This window comes from Chelonus insularis, unplaced genomic scaffold, assembly GCF_013357705.1.
Source record: "Chelonus insularis isolate UGA/USDA-ARS -01 unplaced genomic scaffold, ASM1335770v1 contig_88_pilon, whole genome shotgun sequence".
Classification (NCBI taxonomy): Eukaryota; Metazoa; Arthropoda; class Insecta; order Hymenoptera; family Braconidae; genus Chelonus; species Chelonus insularis.
The window spans coordinates 857773-878765 of NW_023276776.1; the positions used below are offsets into that span (position 1 = coordinate 857773).

At 25.9% G+C, this 20993-nt stretch overlaps 3 protein-coding genes across 11 annotated transcripts; 2 read left to right on the plus strand and 1 right to left on the minus strand.

Moving 5' to 3' along the window:
- The first annotated feature begins 64 nt into the window (after positions 1-64).
- Positions 65-4608, plus strand: Eb1 (microtubule-associated protein RP/EB family member 1). Of its 6 annotated transcripts, XM_035091298.1 has the most exons (8): positions 65-219; positions 632-926; positions 1602-1827; positions 2083-2139; positions 2402-2493; positions 2568-2723; positions 2894-2971; positions 3911-4608. In XM_035091298.1, exons 2-7 carry the CDS (start codon positions 660-662, stop codon positions 2951-2953), a joined length of 858 nt encoding a protein of 285 aa, XP_034947189.1. In that variant the 5' UTR covers positions 65-219; positions 632-659; the 3' UTR covers positions 2954-2971; positions 3911-4608. The 6 variants fall into 6 exon arrangements, with proteins under 6 accessions (XP_034947189.1, XP_034947186.1, XP_034947191.1 ...); XM_035091295.1 differs by lacking the exon at positions 2894-2971; XM_035091297.1 differs by lacking the exon at positions 2894-2971 and having other exon boundaries at positions 75-202.
- Positions 4609-5339: 731 nt separating this feature from the next.
- On the plus strand, positions 5340-18735 carry Roc2 (Regulator of cullins 2). 2 transcript variants are annotated; one of them, XM_035090908.1, is made up of 3 exons: positions 5340-5513; positions 5588-5743; positions 18236-18735. In XM_035090908.1, exons 2-3 carry the CDS (start codon positions 5590-5592, stop codon positions 18415-18417), a joined length of 336 nt encoding a protein of 111 aa, XP_034946799.1. In that variant the 5' UTR covers positions 5340-5513; positions 5588-5589; the 3' UTR covers positions 18418-18735. The 2 variants fall into 2 exon arrangements, with proteins under 2 accessions (XP_034946799.1, XP_034946800.1); XM_035090909.1 differs by lacking the exon at positions 5340-5513 and having other exon boundaries at positions 5520-5743.
- On the minus strand, positions 6110-15881 carry LOC118071656 (facilitated trehalose transporter Tret1-like). Of its 3 annotated transcripts, none has more exons than XM_035090905.1 (5): positions 15217-15881; positions 12700-13200; positions 8878-9003; positions 8091-8214; positions 6110-7962 (listed from the first exon to the last, which is right to left on the minus strand). In XM_035090905.1, exons 1-5 carry the CDS (start codon positions 15307-15309, stop codon positions 6827-6829), a joined length of 1980 nt encoding a protein of 659 aa, XP_034946796.1. In that variant the 5' UTR covers positions 15310-15881; the 3' UTR covers positions 6110-6826. The 3 variants fall into 3 exon arrangements, with proteins under 3 accessions (XP_034946796.1, XP_034946797.1, XP_034946798.1); XM_035090906.1 differs by lacking the exon at positions 15217-15881 and adding an exon at positions 13801-13888; XM_035090907.1 differs by lacking the exons at positions 12700-13200; positions 15217-15881 and adding an exon at positions 9232-10086 and having other exon boundaries at positions 6111-7962.
- Positions 18736-20993: the final 2258 nt, after the last annotated feature.

Here is a 20993-nt window from a genome sequence, read left to right on the forward strand (position 1 = left end):
ATAAATTATTTAATTATTTATTTGCACAATGATATGCATTGAACTTGTCGACATTGGTTGCTATGTATAGTAAGTTGAAAGAGCAATCGTCCAATCCGCAAAAACCGTTAACTTTAGTTCTCGTTGCGTGTGTACGGATTTAAACGATTCTGTGCACATTTGTCTACTTTTGTCATCTCCGTGTATGATAAATATTCGACTGGTTAGTAATATCTATATGTAAGTAATTATTTTGTCTCATATATTTAATATTACTATATACTAAGTAATATTTCTATTATATTTTTTATGAATAACCAAATCTGCAATATGTCTTATCATTATAACTTTCCTTGATTTTCTATTTTATTATCTTTCCACAAAGCATTTACTCTACATTCATATACGTTTATTAACACAGTTACAAACGTTGCCAGAATTAATTGAGTATTATTATTAATATATAATTTTTTTTTTTTTATTTTTAAAAGTAGTCTTGTTTTTTGCATCTAAATATGGTCGGGAATGAAATTTTTGTAAAACTAACCTAACAATTCGTGAATTGATTTATTGGTAGAAACAGATGTGAATATTTAAATCAACAAAATATTAAGTAAGAAATGAATAAAAATAATGAAATTAATTTTATTAGTTATCAGATTGAAAAATTTTAATCTACAATGGCAGTAAACGTCTATGCAACAAACGTAACAACCGACAATCTTAGCAGACATGATATGCTGGCGTGGGTCAATGATTGTCTTCAATCATCATTTACAAAAATTGAAGAACTATGTACAGGAGCTGTGTATTGTCAGTTTATGGACATGTTATTTCCTGGATGTGTACCTTTGAAAAGAGTTAAATTTCGAACAAATTTGGAGCATGAGTATATACAGAATTTTAAAATTTTACAAGGAGCTTTTAAGAAAGTTAACGTTGATAAGGTAATAAAAATATTTTATTAATACATTTGACTTTAACATTTAACTAATTTCTAATTTACAATAATCTTCAAAAATATGCTTTTATACGCGTGGTCAATCAGGTAATTCCAGTGGACAGATTAATAAAAGGCAGATTTCAAGATAATTTTGAATTTTTACAATGGTTCAAAAAATTTTTCGATGCTAATTATGATGGCGTTGAATACGATGCATTTGAGGCTCGTGGAAGAATTCCGTTAGGTTCTGGAGTAGATGGCTGTCATAATTTATCAAATCCTCAATTGGTGCCTCTCCCAGCACAACCGAAAACTTCGCAGATGCAAAGACACAATCCGCAACGTAATATTGCTCAAAGACAGCCCGGTACCATGAATAATGTTGATATTATTATAGCAATTTATTTGTTGCTCGATTTTGCATGATTAGGTTGTCGCTGTCATCACATTGATTTTTTTAAAATCTATATTTGAGTATCACAGGCTGTAGATCAGGATATAACCGCTAAAATATTCTGCACACCCAATTGACCACATTTTTTTCTATAAATACATTTGTATATTTTTATCATTTTTTGGCATTGTATATATTTATTTTTATTTTATTGATCTCTTATGATTTCTATGATTTCTTATTTCATTTAGTTAGCACTTTTTTGCTTTTATTTTGGTTTTGCAGATTGTACCGATTGATAAATTGATCAAAGGTCGTTTTCAAGACAACTTCGAATTTTTACAATGGTTCAAGAAATTCTTTGATGCTAACTACTCAGGAAATGAGGTTTATGATGCACTTGCGATGCGGGGTGGTGAACCTATGGGTAGCGGTGGAAGTAATGTGCCACGTGGTACAAACATGAAACGACCTCCACCACGCGAACCAACTAAACCCGTCTCGCGGACCGGTATATTCTTTGTTTTTTTTTTTTATTCAACGAGTTTAAGGAAATTGATAAAAAAAATATTTATTTTACATTCAGATTAAAACAAAAAACATCATTATTAATATATTATCATTTTAAAAAATTGTTCTAGTAGTATCGGTAATAAAATTTGCTTTTATCAATTTTTTAATTAATATAAATGATCAGATATCAACGTGTATAATACTGTAATTTAACAATGAATTATTTGATATTTTAAAAATTCATTATCTCTAGGTGAGATTCCCACTTCCATGATTTCGACAGCTTCAATGAAAAATGCAAACAAATCTTGTAATTATATAAATATGTTTATTATTTTTTCTTTTTTTTTCTCATTTGTACTTGTCATTCACAACATATTTTCTTCGTAAATAATTTCACTTCCTCTAGTAATTTTTTTAGTAATGCTTTACACTGAATTATTATTTAGTTAAAAAGACACTACTAGTACAACTATTTTCCTCTGTAAATTATTCGTATTCTGTTGTCTATAATTTCTGTATTATTATCATGTATGATTTAAATTTTCATTCATTTTTATTTATTGATATAGCAAATAAAATCCAACCAACTCGTCCGCCGATGAAAACGACCACTGTGGGAACTCGTGGAGATAATGGAAAAGTTGAAGAACTCACTTCACAAGTAATATATTATGTTTGTTGGTTTTTTTAATACTAATCAATTTGAATATCTTACTAATACATAGTTACTAATAGCTTTCAGAATTAAAAGTGACAATTGATGGCTTAGAAAAGGAACGAGATTTTTATTTTGGAAAATTACGAGATATTGAATTAATGTGTCAAGAAACTGATGAAGGAAATCAACCGCCAATTGTTCAGAAAATTTTGGACATTCTGTATGCAACTGAGGTATTCTAGTGCATTATTATAATATTGAGTTTAATTAATCATTTTTTAATTTTATTTAAATAACTGTATTTATTCATTTCAATTTGAGAATATCGCGAAAGGGCTCTTTTGTCTCAGATAAAATGAGATTAAAAAGAACATTCGAGATGTTTATCCTAAAATGATTTCAGGAGTTTGGAATTAATCACGAGAGCGAAGAAGCGAATGGGGAATCGATCTTTCTTGGTTAGCTCTGATTTTCATTAAAGGTAACAATGAACGTGGTTGATCTTAAAATGGGGTATTCCTTCGTTCTCTGATAATTCTAATAACATAATATCTGGTATTTCGAAAATACTATTCCAATCAAAATTGTCACTATATTTTTATCATTAAATTATAACTCTCGAGTGCTATGCTATGTAGATTAGTAAATGAAGGGTTCAAAGGAGTGGTTGTTAAAGATTTTGCGAGATTTGTCCGAATTTATTTTTACTTAGTTATTATTTAAAATAGGAGATCAACTTTACTATATGACGCGAATGAAAATTTTTTTTTACACTACGTATTATAGATTTTATTTGAACTTCAACGATTTTCAGAAGTCTACCATCTATATAATCATAGTGATTATCTGCACGTACCTTTTTCTTTGTTTTGATTTTTTTGTCTTTTTTCACTTATGTGGATTATTATTTTATTTTTTGCTCTATGATCTTTTTATTTATTCAACTGTGATTTTATTCAAAAAAATATCATCTGTAATGGTCTACATTAAAATTTTCAAAAGGATAATAATAATAATTGAAAAAAGTTTAATTTATTTATGTATGTTTCACATCTTGATAAATTGCATGAAATTAGTAGACAATGCACACTAATTTGAGATACAAAGTTAAAGATTATTCAGAGTTATGTTGGTGAACTCAGAATGAAATATTTTTGTGAAATATTTGTGAATTATTTTCATTGGAGCAATTAATTTTTCATAATCAGATAAACCATTCTACTAAAGAATAATTTTTTGACAAATAATATGAAAAAGTTTATTTCGAGTTGGATTTATTATTTACGTCATAATTATTGTCACATTTATTAACTCGAAAGTTCTTTTTTCAGGGATATTCTATTAAATAATTCAAATGTATTTCGAATATTTCAGTGAAAGTAATTAAATTAAATGAGTCTTTTTTTATTTTTATTTTCAGGACGGTTTTGCACCACCAGAAGAGCTCGAAGGTGATGGCATTGCTCCTGACGACGAAGAGTATTAATCATCTAAAAAATTTTAACAGAATTGTTCAATTTACTCCCCTAAAGCAACAGTAAAAATAAGAATTTTCTCGTATGCTATATCTGTGAGCCAGTAAAATTACGTAATTTTTTTCGTGCATACTTAGCTTAGATCATCATCTAGCCATTATAATGTTATCATGAAATTTTTCTTTGTCATTAATTGGACTGATTGAATATGGTTTAAATTTTATTATAGAATCTATCCTATACATGAATCACATTTGTATGTGACTGAAATTCACTGTTTATGTCAACTTGTCATTGCGTGCTGTTTATATAAAAAAAATATAAGATACATAAATATGGAAAAATTAAAAAAAAAATTAAGCGATGTTAATACTACTAGATAATGATAATTCATGTTTAAAAATTATTTTTTCATATTAACATTTTTCTTATCCATTTTGTAATCTTAATTAGTACTTTTTATAATAATTCTCATAGTTTGATTAATTAAATTTCTCTTCTTAATGAATTTACAATCATCGAAATGTTTTATTTTCTTTTGAACAAAGTGCATACATACTGTGAGTTATGTCATAAAAACACTAAATGGAAGTTAAGTTTGAATATAATGGATTTCTTGTTAATAACTAATCTGTTATTTTTACACTGTTAATTGTAACTATTGTTTTGAAACACCAGAAATCATAAGTATGCTTGTACAGACCAAAAGTAATATCTTATTCTATATATATTTTAAAATAAATACAAAAAATTGATATATACAATTGTAAGAAATTCTATTGAAGATATATCGAAACAAAATAATTTAAACTCCGAAATGGCAATAGCATTTAAATTTAAACACCAAGTAAACTTTTTATTATTTAATGTATGTGTTATACGTGCTTTTTTAAATGAATGAGTAAGTCATAATTGAACTTTGCTTCCTTTATTATTGGCTGTAAATTGAGTTTAAAGAATTTTAATGTTAGAATCTAGTCTAACTGCACTAAATTTAAACGAAAATTTTTTAATACTCATCAAGATATCTTACTTTTAATATATTTATGTTAAGGACTTGTTTATGTAATAAATAATAGTGATTAAAAATAAATTCTCAATATAATAATTAAAATAATGTTTATAATTATAAAAGCAAAAAAATTAAATCTATTTATTGAAGAGTATATTTTTAAATGCATTAGTTAATAATCATTTTTTAATTAATTATCTATTCTTATTTTTTAATTAAAATATTTTATTATTTACATCATTACTTGTTTTATAAAATCCTTACATTTTTTTCATTTCGATCACTAACTCTAATAGTAAATTCGTAGTTATTAATTGAATATAAATCCATACAATGCGGTTATATTACACTATACACACATGTGATATATCGTACAGTTTTGCAAGCGGCATTTTGCCATATAAAGTGCTTTATTTACTAGTATTTTTTTTTCGTTTACAAACATCATTAATTAATATCATTTTTAAATACAGTTCTAATTAGGAATTGAAGGACATCAAATCATTTCCTGTTTATGTCTATTCATTTCTGAGAAAGTAAGGAAAAATATTTTCTTCAAATTATATTACATATTAGCATAGTTTTTAATAATAAAAGTGATATAACCTAGAAATGGGTGATCAAGATCATGAAAGTGGTGAACGAGGTGATGGCGATAATGTTAAACCTGATAAATTATTTTCTTTAAAAAAATGGAATGCAGTTGCTATGTGGAGTTGGGATGTTGAATGTGATACATGTGCTATTTGCCGAGTTCAAGTAATGGGTAAGTTTTTCAAAATATATCCATTATTATTTCAACCTTTATTTTGGAGTATTTTTGATTTATTCAAATAATGAAGTATAATAATAATTTTGGAGTTATGTAAACAATACTGTATAATCCCTAAAATTCCTGAAAGAATTCTTAACTAATGTACGGAAATATGAATTATTGGATATTTTGAGGACAATGAAATTAAATTTTCATTTGTTTATATGGTTGATGTTGTTAATAATTATTCGAATATAAATAAGAGTCACCAATTTTTCAATTAATTTAAAAAATTTTATTTTCATAAAATAAATTTTTTTACAATACTATTTACATTAAATTCATAAAGTATTATTAGAATCTTGTAACATTGTTTAATTATAAAACTTTGTGTTGATAACTTTAAAAATCTCTATTTGGTTGAATATTAATGCTCAACACAATTATTTATATTATATAATTCTTAAATTCATTATTACATATGTATAAATATACAAATAATTAGCTTTAAAACAGTTGGTATAATTATTTTGCCTATATGTCAATGAGGTAGGCTTTTGACGACTATGTCAAATCGAATTTAATTACAAAATTATATTTATATATATACATATGATTTTAAAATAAGACCTAATTAATTTTTAACATTAAAATATTTTCATTTGATTGAATCATTTTGAAAATATAAATGTGCTACTAATTATTTCACAGATAAGTACTTAAAATAAGTGAAAATTATTGATTTATATATTTATATCTATAAAATAAAATAATGATAATGATGATTAAAACTATGAAATGAAGTTATTTACTCACAAGTTCAACTAATCAGATATAAATACTGTCATCCATGATCTATAATAATTATAATAATAATGAATTATTTACTGAAAGTGAACCGTTGATTGTAAATATTGCTTTTATGAAAATATTTTCAAATATAGGACAATGAGAACTGAGAAGTTGTACTTTACTTATGAAAGAGAGCAATCTCAGTTGTCCTAACACGATATGAATTTCAACCTTTCTCTTAAAAATGGCTAATATGAAAATATAATTTGAATTTTTACAATATTATTATAATCTATTATTATTTTAACATGCTGTTGGCATTGGTTTTATATTAGCAATTGCACTCATTCTTCTAACTGGTCCAGTTAATCTTTTCTCAATATCTTCTAATGATCTACCTCTTGTTTCTGGCACAAAAACTATCACGAATATCAAACCAATGATACAAATACCACAATACAACCAAAATACTGCAGCCTGTCCAATAACATTAGCAATACTAAGAAATGTTTTAGTAACGATAAAAGTACAGATCCAATTAAATCCAGTAACAATACTTGCAGCTTGTCCTCTGACTTTAGCTGGCAAAATTTCTCCCATCATCAACCATGGTATTGGTCCAAATCCAAGTGAAAATCCAAGAACGTAAATGATTAATGTTGTTAATGGTATCCAACCATAACTTGATGTATCATACTTATGTTCGTATAAATAGAAGAATATTCCAAGGAGTGCAAGTGTAACAATCATAGCAACACTGCTAATATATAAAAGTAATTTACGTCCTAGACGATCAATTAATGCTGTTGCAATGAATGTTGAAATAAAATTAACGCATCCAATAATTATTGAACAGAGACCATCACTGATAGAGCTTCCAGCAGTTGCAAATATCTTTTTGGAGTAGAATATAACGGCATTTATACCAGATAGTTGTTGGAATAACATAAGACCTAATGAAATTGATAGAGGTTTGATGTAGTGACTTTGGAATAATTCTTTAATAGGATTACTCAATGAATTTTTTTCACTATCAACATGAGCTTTCTCCACTGATGCAAGTTCTTCTGATATATCTGCATTTTTGCCTCGTAACCACTGTAGGGATTTACGTGCTTTCTTTGTTTTGCCCTTGGAAATGAACCATCTTGGTGTCTCAGGGATAAGAAGCATCAACAAAAAGAATGGAATAGGTAGACAAGCTCCCAGATACGCTAGTTTATACCAGTTTAAGTACTCGCCGGCAATAAATGCTGTCAGAATTCCTATGTTTCCAAATGCTGTTGGTAGTAAACCAAGTGTCCCACGTACTTCAGCTTGAATTGTTTCTCCAAGATAAACTGGTAGCGATAATGAGGCAATACCAACAGCAAAACCACTAAGTATACGACCCACTATGATTATCCATGAATTAACTGCCATTCCTATCACTAATCCAGCTGTAATTAAATAGAATTTTAAATTATTTTAATTAAATAGAAACTAATATGAAACTGAGACAGTGACTAATGTTTAATATTAAATTTCATTATGGCTTAAAATAAATAAAAAGTTTAACTTCATTTACCTGCAATGAATGGCAACGCTGTAAGCATGATTGTATTTCGTCTTCCTAAGTACTCAATTAGTGGACCACCAGCGATACCACCAAAAATTGCACTAAGTGGCATAACAGATCCAATCCAAGATTCCTGTAAAGTTATTTTAATAAAAATTATTATTTTTGATAATTCAAGATCATCATGAAGATGGTGTTCAGGTTTTCTATGACAAGTGTTCCAATTTATTATTTTTTATTATAATAAATGTATTTAAAAAAAAATAATAATAACCTTGCGAAATTGAAAGTTAAATTGGTATGAAGGACATTAATATAAAATGAAATCTCTTATTTATTATATTGTTTTTTTATAATATTGTCGTTATTATTGATATTATCAAATAGCTACTAGTAAGTATGTTAAAAGAATAAAAATATCTATGACATATGAGATATTCTTTTCTCTAGACATTCAATAGCTAAATAAATCGGTGTGTCCAGCATTCAACCAATCAATGAATCATGCAATGTTATTGTCACTGGCTAATAATCATGAGCTAATCAAAATGCGCCCCTGACCACAAGTATCACTTGACCATTCTATAAAGATTATTAATTTTTAAACAGATCTAATAACCCTTGTGTCAATAATAGGACGTTGATTCTACCACAGTGTCGATTTATTATAAATCTATCAATTTCATATTTTGCATCAAATACTATTAATATTATTTATAAATTATTTATAACAAAAAACTGTTTCTTTTTTTTTAAACATTTTCATAAAATGATAATAAATTATCAATAAACTTACCATTTCACTGGTTAAATAGAGGTTCCATATTTCAGTATTATTCATGGAAGGGAGTGCTGGTGAAGTGTAGCCACTGGAATAACCAACAACTAATGATCCTAATGATACTGATAATGCTGCAAGAACCTAGAATCAGAAAATTAATAACAATTATTGTTTATCATTCAGTTCACTAAAAAAAAAAAAAAAGTCTTAACTTGAATGAAAAAAATATTTTCTGTCCTTTAAAATAAATTTGATCAAAACTATGACACTTTTAATATGAAATAATAATATTTTATTATAAATATAGATTTTTTTTCTTTCTATATTGCCATAAATTAAAATAGAAATGTTTTAAATAAAAATATCTACCTGAGAAAAAGTACATTTTGCGACAGGTGTATTACTTGGTATTTCAATATTCACATGGGTATCAGCACGCATAAGAATCTTCATTTTGATTTTTTAATTTTTATTCAACAGTTTGAAAAAAAAAAAAAAAAATTAATAATGAAATACTAATGAAACAACTGAACAAATATTATTTTGAGTTTAGTAAACTCATTACTGATTAACTCTTATCGTTGTAAAAAATTTTTTATCACTATCCACGAACCAGGTCCACGTTTGTTTTGAAATAAAGGTTTAGTTTTTAGGTGTCAGAGATTAATATGAGCTATCGACTCTTGTCGACTTCACTTATATACCAACTACTCTTCAGGGGGGCAATCATTTGTCGCGTCAAACGACCTCTTCCATCCCTCCTTTATTGCTACTCTTCCTCTATTTTATTTCTTAACTCTTATTATTCTTTCTTTCTCGCACTCAACACTTAGGTAATTTCACGGATTCGTAAGACCCAATGTCACATATTAATTTCCTACTCACGTACCCTAAAGACTGCAAGTACAATTATTATCAACACATCTTGAAGTATATTCATATCATCAACTTGAATAGCATTTATGTGACTTTTTTATTGTTTTTATTAATATTATTATAATTATTATTACTGGTGTTATTTATTGTACCATTCTTGATTAAAATTAGTGCAAACATCAGACCAAATGATACACACGCATGGTATTCAAACTCTACTGTTAATGTTCCAGCTGACCTTCTAAATCTTTGGAATATTTGCGCACGCTCGTACATTTTATAAATTTTTTTTTTATTACCAAATGTTAGACTGTGTTAGACCAATGATAAGAGTTTTATTATTTGATGAATAGTACTACTTTGCTGATGAATTAAAAAATTTTTATTTTAATCTATCTATTTTTTTTCTTCCTTTTTTTTTCGAAATAATTGTTTATAATTAAATGTTGACTATTTAATCATGACAACTAGAAATAAATGAAAAATTTTATAATATCCTTTTTAAGAAAAAGAAGTTCAAGGTATAAAAGAAGGCTTTAGAAAATCGAGGTCAACTAGATCAGGATATTAAATTTTTCCATAAATTTAACAAATCAGAGCATAATCTTTGTTGATATTCGTGAGTTTAATTTTTTTTTTTATTTTTAATTTATTAACCATTACATTGCGATAATTGTTTCCGTTACGTTTATTAAACGTAATATTTACGTTAAATAGATTATTAAATAATAATTTGTCGACATACATAATTTTACTATTTGACAAGTGTTTTTTTTTTTACTCATCATTATTTTCATTGAAAAGTAAATAGTCAAAATACACAATGGTATCTCATTAATTATTAAAAATAACTAGAATGTATAACAATAAGTACAATCAATTATTATTTTAATAACAAGTTTAGAGTCAATTGAAAAAAAAAAATAATGAATAAATTTATAACAATTTGAGAATATTTATTTCCCTTCCTCTTCCGCAGTAATTATTATTTAATTTAGTGTCATTTAAAATTTCACACCTTCTTTCATCTGATAAGATTCAAATAATTTGACAATTATAAAATTTTTCCATTATTCATCATATTGTATACGTATTACTATTATGTTATTTTTCAATTTAGTTAAATAAATATGATTGTTTTAGATAATGATAATAATAACTTGATAAATATGTTGAATAATAATAAAATTATTATACTATTTTTATAGCAATAAAAAGAAATTCGTGCTCATACAGTTAACTAATTGTAAGATATAATTACACCAATATATAGCTTGAAAGATTAGCAAAAATAAGAGCTTCGTGTCGATTACTCCTAGAAATAGATTTCATCACTGTTCACCCTTATAATGCATGGGTATATCCGCAGAAAAAAAAACATGCGAAGGTCATGACTTGTATTGATTATCTTCTAGAATTACTCTGATAACTTTACAATAAATGAAAAACCATTTATTGATTAATGTTTGTTGATTATTTAATTAGTTGACTTTGCTTTAATGTAATAAAAATAATCTTATTGTTTAGATTAAGATTTAATATCAATAATCTTTTTTTTCAATACTTGGCTGACTATATTTCATCATTACTACTTTTATACAAGTGACACAATTGCAAGGATGATTATTGTACAGATATTGTTGTACTACTGAACATCAAGGAATTGTTTTGTGCATGAGACTGACAATTTCAACTAATGAACGTTAAAGTCATGATGCTTGAGATAAAAATAAGGATAAATAGATTTTTAAATAGACATTTATGAACATTTGAATTTTAATGGAACAATATCTTTTTATAAACATAAAATGATTAAACAAATAATGAGTAAATATTAAATGATTTTTATTTACTCAAGTTTGCCTTTTTGAATCAATAATCAGAAAACTCTGGAAATGTGTCATGTCGTTTAACAAAGCAATACACTATAATGATTCATATCACAATCTATTCTCTTAGAGAAACATAAAATTCCCAAATTTATCAATGATTTATTGAAATGAATTGTTAATGTTGAATTGTTAAAGTTAAGATCTCAATAGATGAACTTTTTCAATTATTCTCAGAGTTTAAATTCGGTCAAGCTGACCTAAATATGCAGATAAAAATGTTTCCATCAATAATACTTTGAAAATAATAATTTAATCATAATTATATTTGATAGATAGTTTAGATGAATCAATTATTTAGCCACTCAAATTTATATCAATTTGAATTTTATTTTATTGCTATGAATAAAATTAAAAGATCAACAGATTGATAAAAAATATTTTGCAGTGATGAATTTTTATATTTTTAATCTAATTTTCATTTAAAAATCAAAATGAAGATATTCTTACGATACGTATAATCGTGAACATTTTAAATTTATTGTTAACTAATTTAAATAAAAATAATTTCAAAAAGTTTTATCAGTCAAAAAATTTTCTCACTTATAAAAAATGTTGTAATATTAAAAAAATATTTCGTACATTCAATTAAATTAGTAATGATAGAAAACTAAATAAATAAATTATCAATTAATATATATATGTGATGCAATACTTTGTCTGGTATTTAGATTCCATTATCTTTCATTTCAAAAAATTAAGGTTTTTTTTGTTTTTATTAATAAAATAATCTTCGAAAACACTTTAATGATCATTAAAGAACGTTCTTATTATCTCTTCAATACCATTATTTGAGTGAAATATTTTATTCCAATTTTTATAATCGTATTATGAACAAAAACAAATACACAAATAATTATAATAATTTATATTATTTATTTCTTAATAAAGTATTATTTAAAAATTTTTGTTCAAATTTTAAATTGATAATAAAATGAATAAATTCATAAAAAAACGATTATTGTTTTGTTGAAGAACGAACAAAAAAAAATTGGCTGATGAAACTTTTCTTTAAAATTTTTGAATAAATTATCTCAATGATTTTATGGTTTAATTAATAATTTCAACTTACCTGTGACATGATATTGGTTAAATGCACTGGCAGAATTTTTTTAGTATTAAACCGTCGAAATTCTGGCTCTGGAAATACTTTTTGGCATTCTTTAGTCTTACTAATATCTTGAACATTTTTCTGTTCTTGTAATCCTATTAAAATATCTCCTTCCTCCAAAGTCATTGGATCATCCATCACTAAAGGTTCTAATTGTTTCAAGTCAACAATGGTAATATTTCTATTGTTAGTCCTAAGTATTTGCGAATATCTTAAATCGTTTTCGTGTTTAAGATTCTCAGCATAATAACTTGTTGCTCCAGAGTGATTATTATTCTTGCTACTTTTTGTAACTGTAGGTTTTTTCTTATCAGAAACAAGGGCTTGTTGACTGTTGAATGGAGATGCGTTCGTTAGGAGGGTGGTATTTGATGCACAGTCTTCAGAGATGTTACAAGATGCTGTTGATGGTTTACCCAGGGATGGAAGCCAAGGATAATATTTTTGATGGACCGATCGTTCCTAATAAAAAAGAAAGACATCATGATATTAATAAATTTGAATAATTATTATATCAATGTAATTACATATCAATGAATATCAAAATGTTTCAGATCATAAATAAAAATATTAAATTGTTGAAATAAATTATAACGAAATAACTTATGAGACAATGAGGTCTAGACACTTACACTAAACTATTTGTTCGAATAATGAAAACTAACAGAAATAAGAGAAAAGAAAAATGAAATATTGAAGAGATTTGATGAAAAAGTTGGTATATATAGATGGTTTTTATCAACATATTGAGGGCGGAGAGCATAAGAAAAAGAAATAGAATAGTAAAATTGACCAATGAGAATATGAAAAAATGAAGAAATAAAATGTGTCTGATGCTTTAATGATTGATTGGTCGACTTGTATTCCCGCGAGTGATAACCCCTAAGGCGAACTTAATGATAAATTAAACTTTGACTTATATTGTGCTTTCGGCACAGTTAACCATCATATGAATTTTTTCAAATCACATTAGTGTGTTCTAACATGGAAAATAAAATTTAGTAACAATTTTATGACAGTTAATTGATAAAATATAGAGTAGATCAGTGATAAATTCATTACCAGGTCCATTGGTGTATCAAAATTTTCTTCAATTGTAGAAATAACTTCCAACATGTTGGAAAAGCTAAATTGCAACTTACTCGATACAAACTTCTTATCATAACTAAACTATTCACGGACAGAAAAATAACAAATACATCACAATCACGTGAGATAAAACTCGTAAAGGAGTAAACTTTTAAATGTTTTGTTAATTTACGTGTTAAGAAATGATTGTTTACTAGAAACAACATTTATATTTCATTCATATTTGTAATATTCATATTATTTATCTATTTTCTTCTACATTTTACTGTCAGAATATTGCAACAATTAACTATTCATAAATCATAAACAATTATTTTTATTTATTTTTATTATCATTTGTTTTATAAAATAAATTCTTACAATATTAATTGTCATCATCTTTTATCCATGCACAATAGTCGTGATATAATTATTATTGTATTCTTTCATTAGTCTTGTTTTATCGAAAAAAGATTATATTGCATGATGATATGAATATTAATTATAAGTCAATGTCATATTTACTCTTCGTTAAATCAAAAATCAATCTCGATATTTTATTTTCAAATGACATCAAAATTTTTATCATTTCATTCTTATAATTCTTCATCTTTTTCTCATTCAATAATTATTATCCAAATCGAATAAGGTCAATGAGATTATTGTTCTGATGTTTACTCCAATCAAAAAAAAAAAAAAATTGTAAAATAATAAATATGAAAAACTAAAAAGAAATTGTATTTCCATTGGTCATCATTATAAATAAATCATTTATTTTTAACATCTTTCTCATGCATGTACTTAGTCTCCCACGTGACATTCAACACGTGTACTCAAAAATTTGTTTCATTTTAAATTTCACCAAATGATAATACTCTAATGAATGTTCTAATAAATAAATAATCGATTGAATTGTGCCATCAACTAGGCTTGATAAAAAATTGAATTGGATACTAATAAAAATAATTACTTAGAAAGTAAATAAAAATTTAAATAATTAGTCTTTGAACTAAATTTTCAATTTTGTGTGTGAATTGTTGGTAAAATGATGTCAGACATAATGAAGATAAAGCATTGAATAAACAAATGTGCAATTATCATTGGAAAGACTGTAAAATGAAATATCAGCATCAGCTCGTGGCGTAGTCCCACGGAAGCGCATGGAACTTTCCAGAAGCCTGACAGGAAAAAGAGCAACTTGATTATAAACGTGTTATATATCTATATACATCCAAAGTAACTTCTTAAGATAGAAAAGGACAAATAATAAAGTTGGGAGCTTGATAAAATACTGTCAACATACTTCCATACCGACTTAAATTTGTAATGAACTGTATATAAATAGCAATACAAATGTGACCTATGAATTTAGAATAGAAAGAAATAAAAAAGAAAAATAAATAAACTTACGGTCGATTTGGCAGATGAAATCAAACATAAAGGCCATGGTTGCATTATTTGTCTCCTTTGTGAAGTTCTGGACAGTCTAGTGTTTTTATCCATGATGAAATATCAAGTGTCACACGTGGATTGGAATAATCACTAAAAACAGAATTAAATTCGCCAAATGTGACTTGTTTTGATTTATTTCGAATGTCGAGCACTTTCTTGTTTAACTGCCAGCTATAAGTATTGCGTGTGGAATGGCTTGCCGGTTATCCTTTTGCGTCTTACCGGGCGCTGTTGCTATGTCTTTACTTTTTCTTGTGAAAAATTTTTCTTTCTCTTTCTCACGTGCGCCACTGCCACTCAATAAATTGCCAAAACTTTCAACGATACTTTGATTACAGTCATTCATATACTCTTGTTTTACTTCATTAACTACTTTCAATTATATCATCTTTTACTTGAACATGTCTTGATTTTTGATAATTTTATTCAACCAATATTAATAACAATAATAATAATGTATATTGGAAAGGACAACTAAAATGATAATGATATAAAAATAATACTGAATGTTGCCTTTAGAAAGTTTTGTTAAAAAAGATCATTTATTTGAAATGTATGAGTATATATTACGAATATCAAATGAATGTAAATAAAAATTTTCACGTGGCTTAATGCGCTTGAACGAGTCGAAGGTTTAGAAATGTAGTTAATCAGCTGTAAGGATTTGGCTTTTATATATATGCAGACAAATACAAGTCTTCAAGATCGGCGCCAGAATTATTCGCAGTCACGTCCGAATGGTCTCGACCAACGGCTAAGGTGCTGTATCATATGTATAGACATTATAGAGGGGATAAGTGAATAGTATTGTAAGATTTTATGTGTGTATTAGTTAAATGTGATCTAAATGGTGGGGTGCAAGAATTGGTGGTGAACGATGCAACAAGAGTGCGTGAGTGCGTGACGCAAACTTATCCATTTATTGGCTCAAATGACCGTCAAAATATCTTTAATAATATTGTAGGCTTTTATGACATGACACATCTAGATATTATGTACATCTTGGTAGACAAATGATTATATGCGAAGAAAAAATTTTTCACCGTTATTGACTTTTCTCGAGTCTCCTGTAATGATTTTACTGTTATATTTAGAAACAAAGCATTAACATGGTTATGTTTTTTCAAGAAAAAAATGATTCTTGATAAAATTCAATGTTAGTTATATTATGAAATGACTGATAAAAAAATTTTCCATTGAAAGATTCTATCTGATCGATAAAGTTAATATTAATACGTATGTATGTTGTATGTTCCGAAAAAGAAACATTGCTATGCTTGATGTGGTTAACAACTTGCTTTATAATATTATGTCAATGTTTGTTTTATATCTTTTTTAAACATTATATTTTACATTGGGAAGATATATTAACTTGAGCCTAATCAACCATAAGATATTTGTTAAACCATTTCAATCAAATTTTTATCTTTCATCAATTTTACTTTTTTGTCATTTTTGACACTGATTAAATAATATTAATTTTTTTTTTGTTTGAAAATACTTGGAGTGAAAATCGAGGGGACATAATACACAGCTGTTACCATAGATCTTGAAAAAATGGGACATTAAAATAAACCAATACTCAGATAATTATATTTAAAAATAATCAAGCACAATAAAAATGTATTTTAATTAAAATATAACCATTAAAACAGAATCTATCAAAATGTTACCAAGTAAATTTCAAAAAAATAATGTATTGCGACTTTCACAGTAAGTTTTTTTCCCAGTGTAGAAACATAAAACATCATCAACTGATGTGCCGTGTGTATTAGTCTCGAATGTTCCGATTTCAGTACAATTATATTATGCGTGTCATTGTATATCATTGTATTTAACAAATAATAAGGGTCAATAACCCAATATGGGGGATCAAATAAGTTGACAAGGGAGGTAAAAAGGCCACAAAGGTTTGAACATTTTTTTTCAATTATTTATTATATATTTTAAATTATAAAATTACTCCAAATAATATAAATCATTTTCTAACTTAAAAAATGGCTAAATAATATTCTTATTAAAACAATCAAATCATTTTATTCTATAGGAATATTCCAAAACCAGCTTTAATTTCTCCTTTTACTGGGGCCAATTAATCATCGTTTGAAGAAGCTTCCAACTATCGTTGATCGAAAAATTTCCATTGATCCTACATACCCATAGTATCTTCGTATGAGTGTAGATTAGTATTTATATAAATTTTTTTTTTTATATCCATCGTCATTTATTTCGTCTAATCAATCTAATTATTGTCATCATCATGTGTTGTAGGACATAAAATATATGTTATATATATATGAATGATAATCAAATTTTTTTTACATACAAAGCATATAAAACTGTCAATCAAAACTATTATGGGGGCTGGGTTAAGGTTACTGAAGAATCTATTAATTTATTTCTTAGCAAATATAATTAATTGAACTGATTTTTAACTATCGTCAATAAGAAAATAACATTTTTTATCTTATTTGTACAACCAATATCAATTATCTTGGATTTTTAAGATAATTACTACTTCCTTTTTCATTATTATCATTATTCAGTGAAATGAATAATCATATTCAGATATCACATCATTTGCATTTAAGTTCAGCTTCATTATAATGTACTTTGGCTAAATTGTTTTTTTTTTTTTATTCTTACAGTTTATGATGATTATTGTTCACTTTCTTGAAATTGTCATTTAGGTTTAACTACTATAAATCTGATGATAAGAATGGTTACAGTATATTACGTACAATATTCAAGTTTAGATTATCTTTTAATACTTTCATAAAGAAATATGTACTTAACAATTACCTTTGATAGAGTAGAACAATCAAAAGTTTATTAGTTTATGTATTAGGAATTTTATGACGTACAATGTGTTCCATTTAACTGTTAAAAATATTTCTACTTTATAAAACATTTTTTTTCATCTCTGTTAAATTACTTTTTAAAGCATTTAATTTATTATATTTCTTTTTGTTTCTAGATGCCTGTTTGCGATGTCAAGCTGAAAGTAAAAAGGACTCTGATGGTCGTCAAGATTGTGTCGTAGTTTGGGGTGAATGTAATCATTCATTCCATTATTGCTGCATGTCATTGTGGGTTAAACAAAATAATCGCTGCCCACTTTGTCAACAAGAATGGTCCATTCAACGAATGGGAAAATGATTTGTTGTGACAAGTGAAATGTCACTACTTTATAAAATCCTCAACTCACCAATTTTTTAACAAGACTATTTTCTTTTTTAAATTCAAATACTATAATTTTCTAACTCATTTCAGTGATAAAAATTTATTAGAACATTTATAAAAAGTTATAGAATGGTATAATTAATTTAGCTTCAACAATTAGTAGATATTTGCTTAGTTTTAGAATTTTTCTACAAATATAAATAAGATTTCATTATTATATTGATTGAAAATCCAATAAAACTAAGTATTTATTTTGTTTTTAAATCATAATAAATAAGTAAAATTATAAACACATTTAAATTGCCTATTTTTATTATATAATAGTTATTTTGTAAGATAAATTACGTAAAGTAGAGTAGAGTGATAATTGATGAAATACTCAACACAAATTTTATTGGAATATTTTTCTGTGATAGGAATAACAGCATGAAATTTGAATAAATTAAAAAAAAATTAGCCTTCTATCTTGATTTTTTTTTAAAAATCTATAATGGAGACAATGTCATCTAATTTACTGTTGAATTACTATTTATTAATCATATCTATTAACACACACAATTTTTCATCGTTAATATTTTGATTATTTCATCATTCACTCTTGGTTTACTCCAAACGTGAAACGTGAGCAGAGGCACGGCATCCAACCGACCAATCACATTCTCGATATTCAATACGCCTCTGGCTACATAATATATGTCAACTATCAATATTATTCTCACTTTAATTGTTATCCATTTTAATTTATCATTATTTATAATCGAGAAAGTTCTAAATACTTGAAAGAAAAAATTAATTAAACCTACAAGTAATAAATAATATATTTTTTAAAATTATTATTAAATATTCAGTTGTTGTTTAAATATTTAATGATTTTTTTTTACATGAAATGATGTAAAATCCAAAAAATTTGGCTAATTATTTTGTTAAATGCCATTGATTATTTCCAAGATATTTCTTAAAGTACGCATTAGTTATAGGAAATTTTTCAGAGCCTGAGGCATTGAAGATAATTCTTTTCAATTAAATTGGAGACACATATTTTCTACATGTCTCGTATTTTATATATTTTTACAACAGAAGGTCTTGGAATTGAAAATATAACTCGTCAATAACATTATTTTATAGTTGATATAATTCGTAAGTCAATGTCTAGACTTGTTATTCATTTATTTATCTACCATATGTAAAAGCTTATTAACCTATACGCACTCATTATAAACATTTGTAGTATTTGTTGAAAAGCGCATTTGATAAAAAAAAAATATATATTTCAATATATAAATATATGTAAATTAGTTAAATTTTTTCGAGTTTTAAAAAAAATCAATTAATTCAGTTTGAAATGAAATCAGCAATTTTGCCTGTTACTTTGGAAAAATGTAAATCAACGTGTTCTGGTGATTGACTACTTATTGTCTGCATAAGTATTTATTAAGTATGTGGAATGTGAAGGTCGTTCCGGTCAAGCGAGAGGCTCGCCTCAACTAGCCAATGAAAATGTGCCGCGCCTCCTTTCTTGTAATTCCGTATGTATACATGCTGTATGTCTATTATCTTTATTGATAAGATACGTAGGATAATGTAAGTATGACGTTTCAATTTACTGGATGATGAAATATTTCAGTCATTATTATATGTATTATCGTTATCATATACCTATGTCTATTAAGATTAGAATCATATTTAACAACAATATATTTGTTGTAAACCTACGAGTAGTTGTTATAAAAATTTCTTCTACTATACATTGATTAGTTAGATTAATTTTTTTCATCATCCTACTGCTGAGTAATTTAATATTAATATTGAAAATGACTGCATATTGCAATTTTTTATTACTCTGTTATCAATCGATATCTTTTTAACAGCTCATCAATTTTTTATTTAATCATTAAACAAGACATTAATCCTACAATTAGGCTAACTGTCAAAAAAATTTGACTCACTTCTACAAATAGTTGTGCCATCTTGATATCGACAAAAAAAATATAAAGATTAACAGTTAATATTATAAATAATAAAAAATGTTCTTCTTTTTTTTTTCTTAATTAAATTGATACAATAATTATTTCTTTATGTTTTGTATTTGTATTAATTTTTCACACACATTATTCTTGAATAGTACAATTTATTTACACAATTATATTTCCCTAAAAATATTACATATTTATTGATATCTTTTATTGTATTTATTATTTTTGTAAGTAAAAAGCCAATGAATTATATTAAATGTACATAAAAATATTTATGATTTGAAAACTTTTAGTACTTTTAGTTGTTTCAGGTATATAAATAGTATTATTATTAATTCTTGAAAATATTCATAAAAAAATCTAATATTAAGTATAACTAATTAAAACCAATTCTTATTATTATGTGGATTAAAAAAATACTTGCTAAATTTAAAGCTTCCGTTGAATTGTTTAAATTAAGTACGGTATTAATATAACGACAATTAAAAATTTATACAATTAAAACTAAAAGCCGTTTTTAGTGACTCGTTATTCATTTCTATTTTAAAAAATTTCACATACACCAATTCATATTGTAAT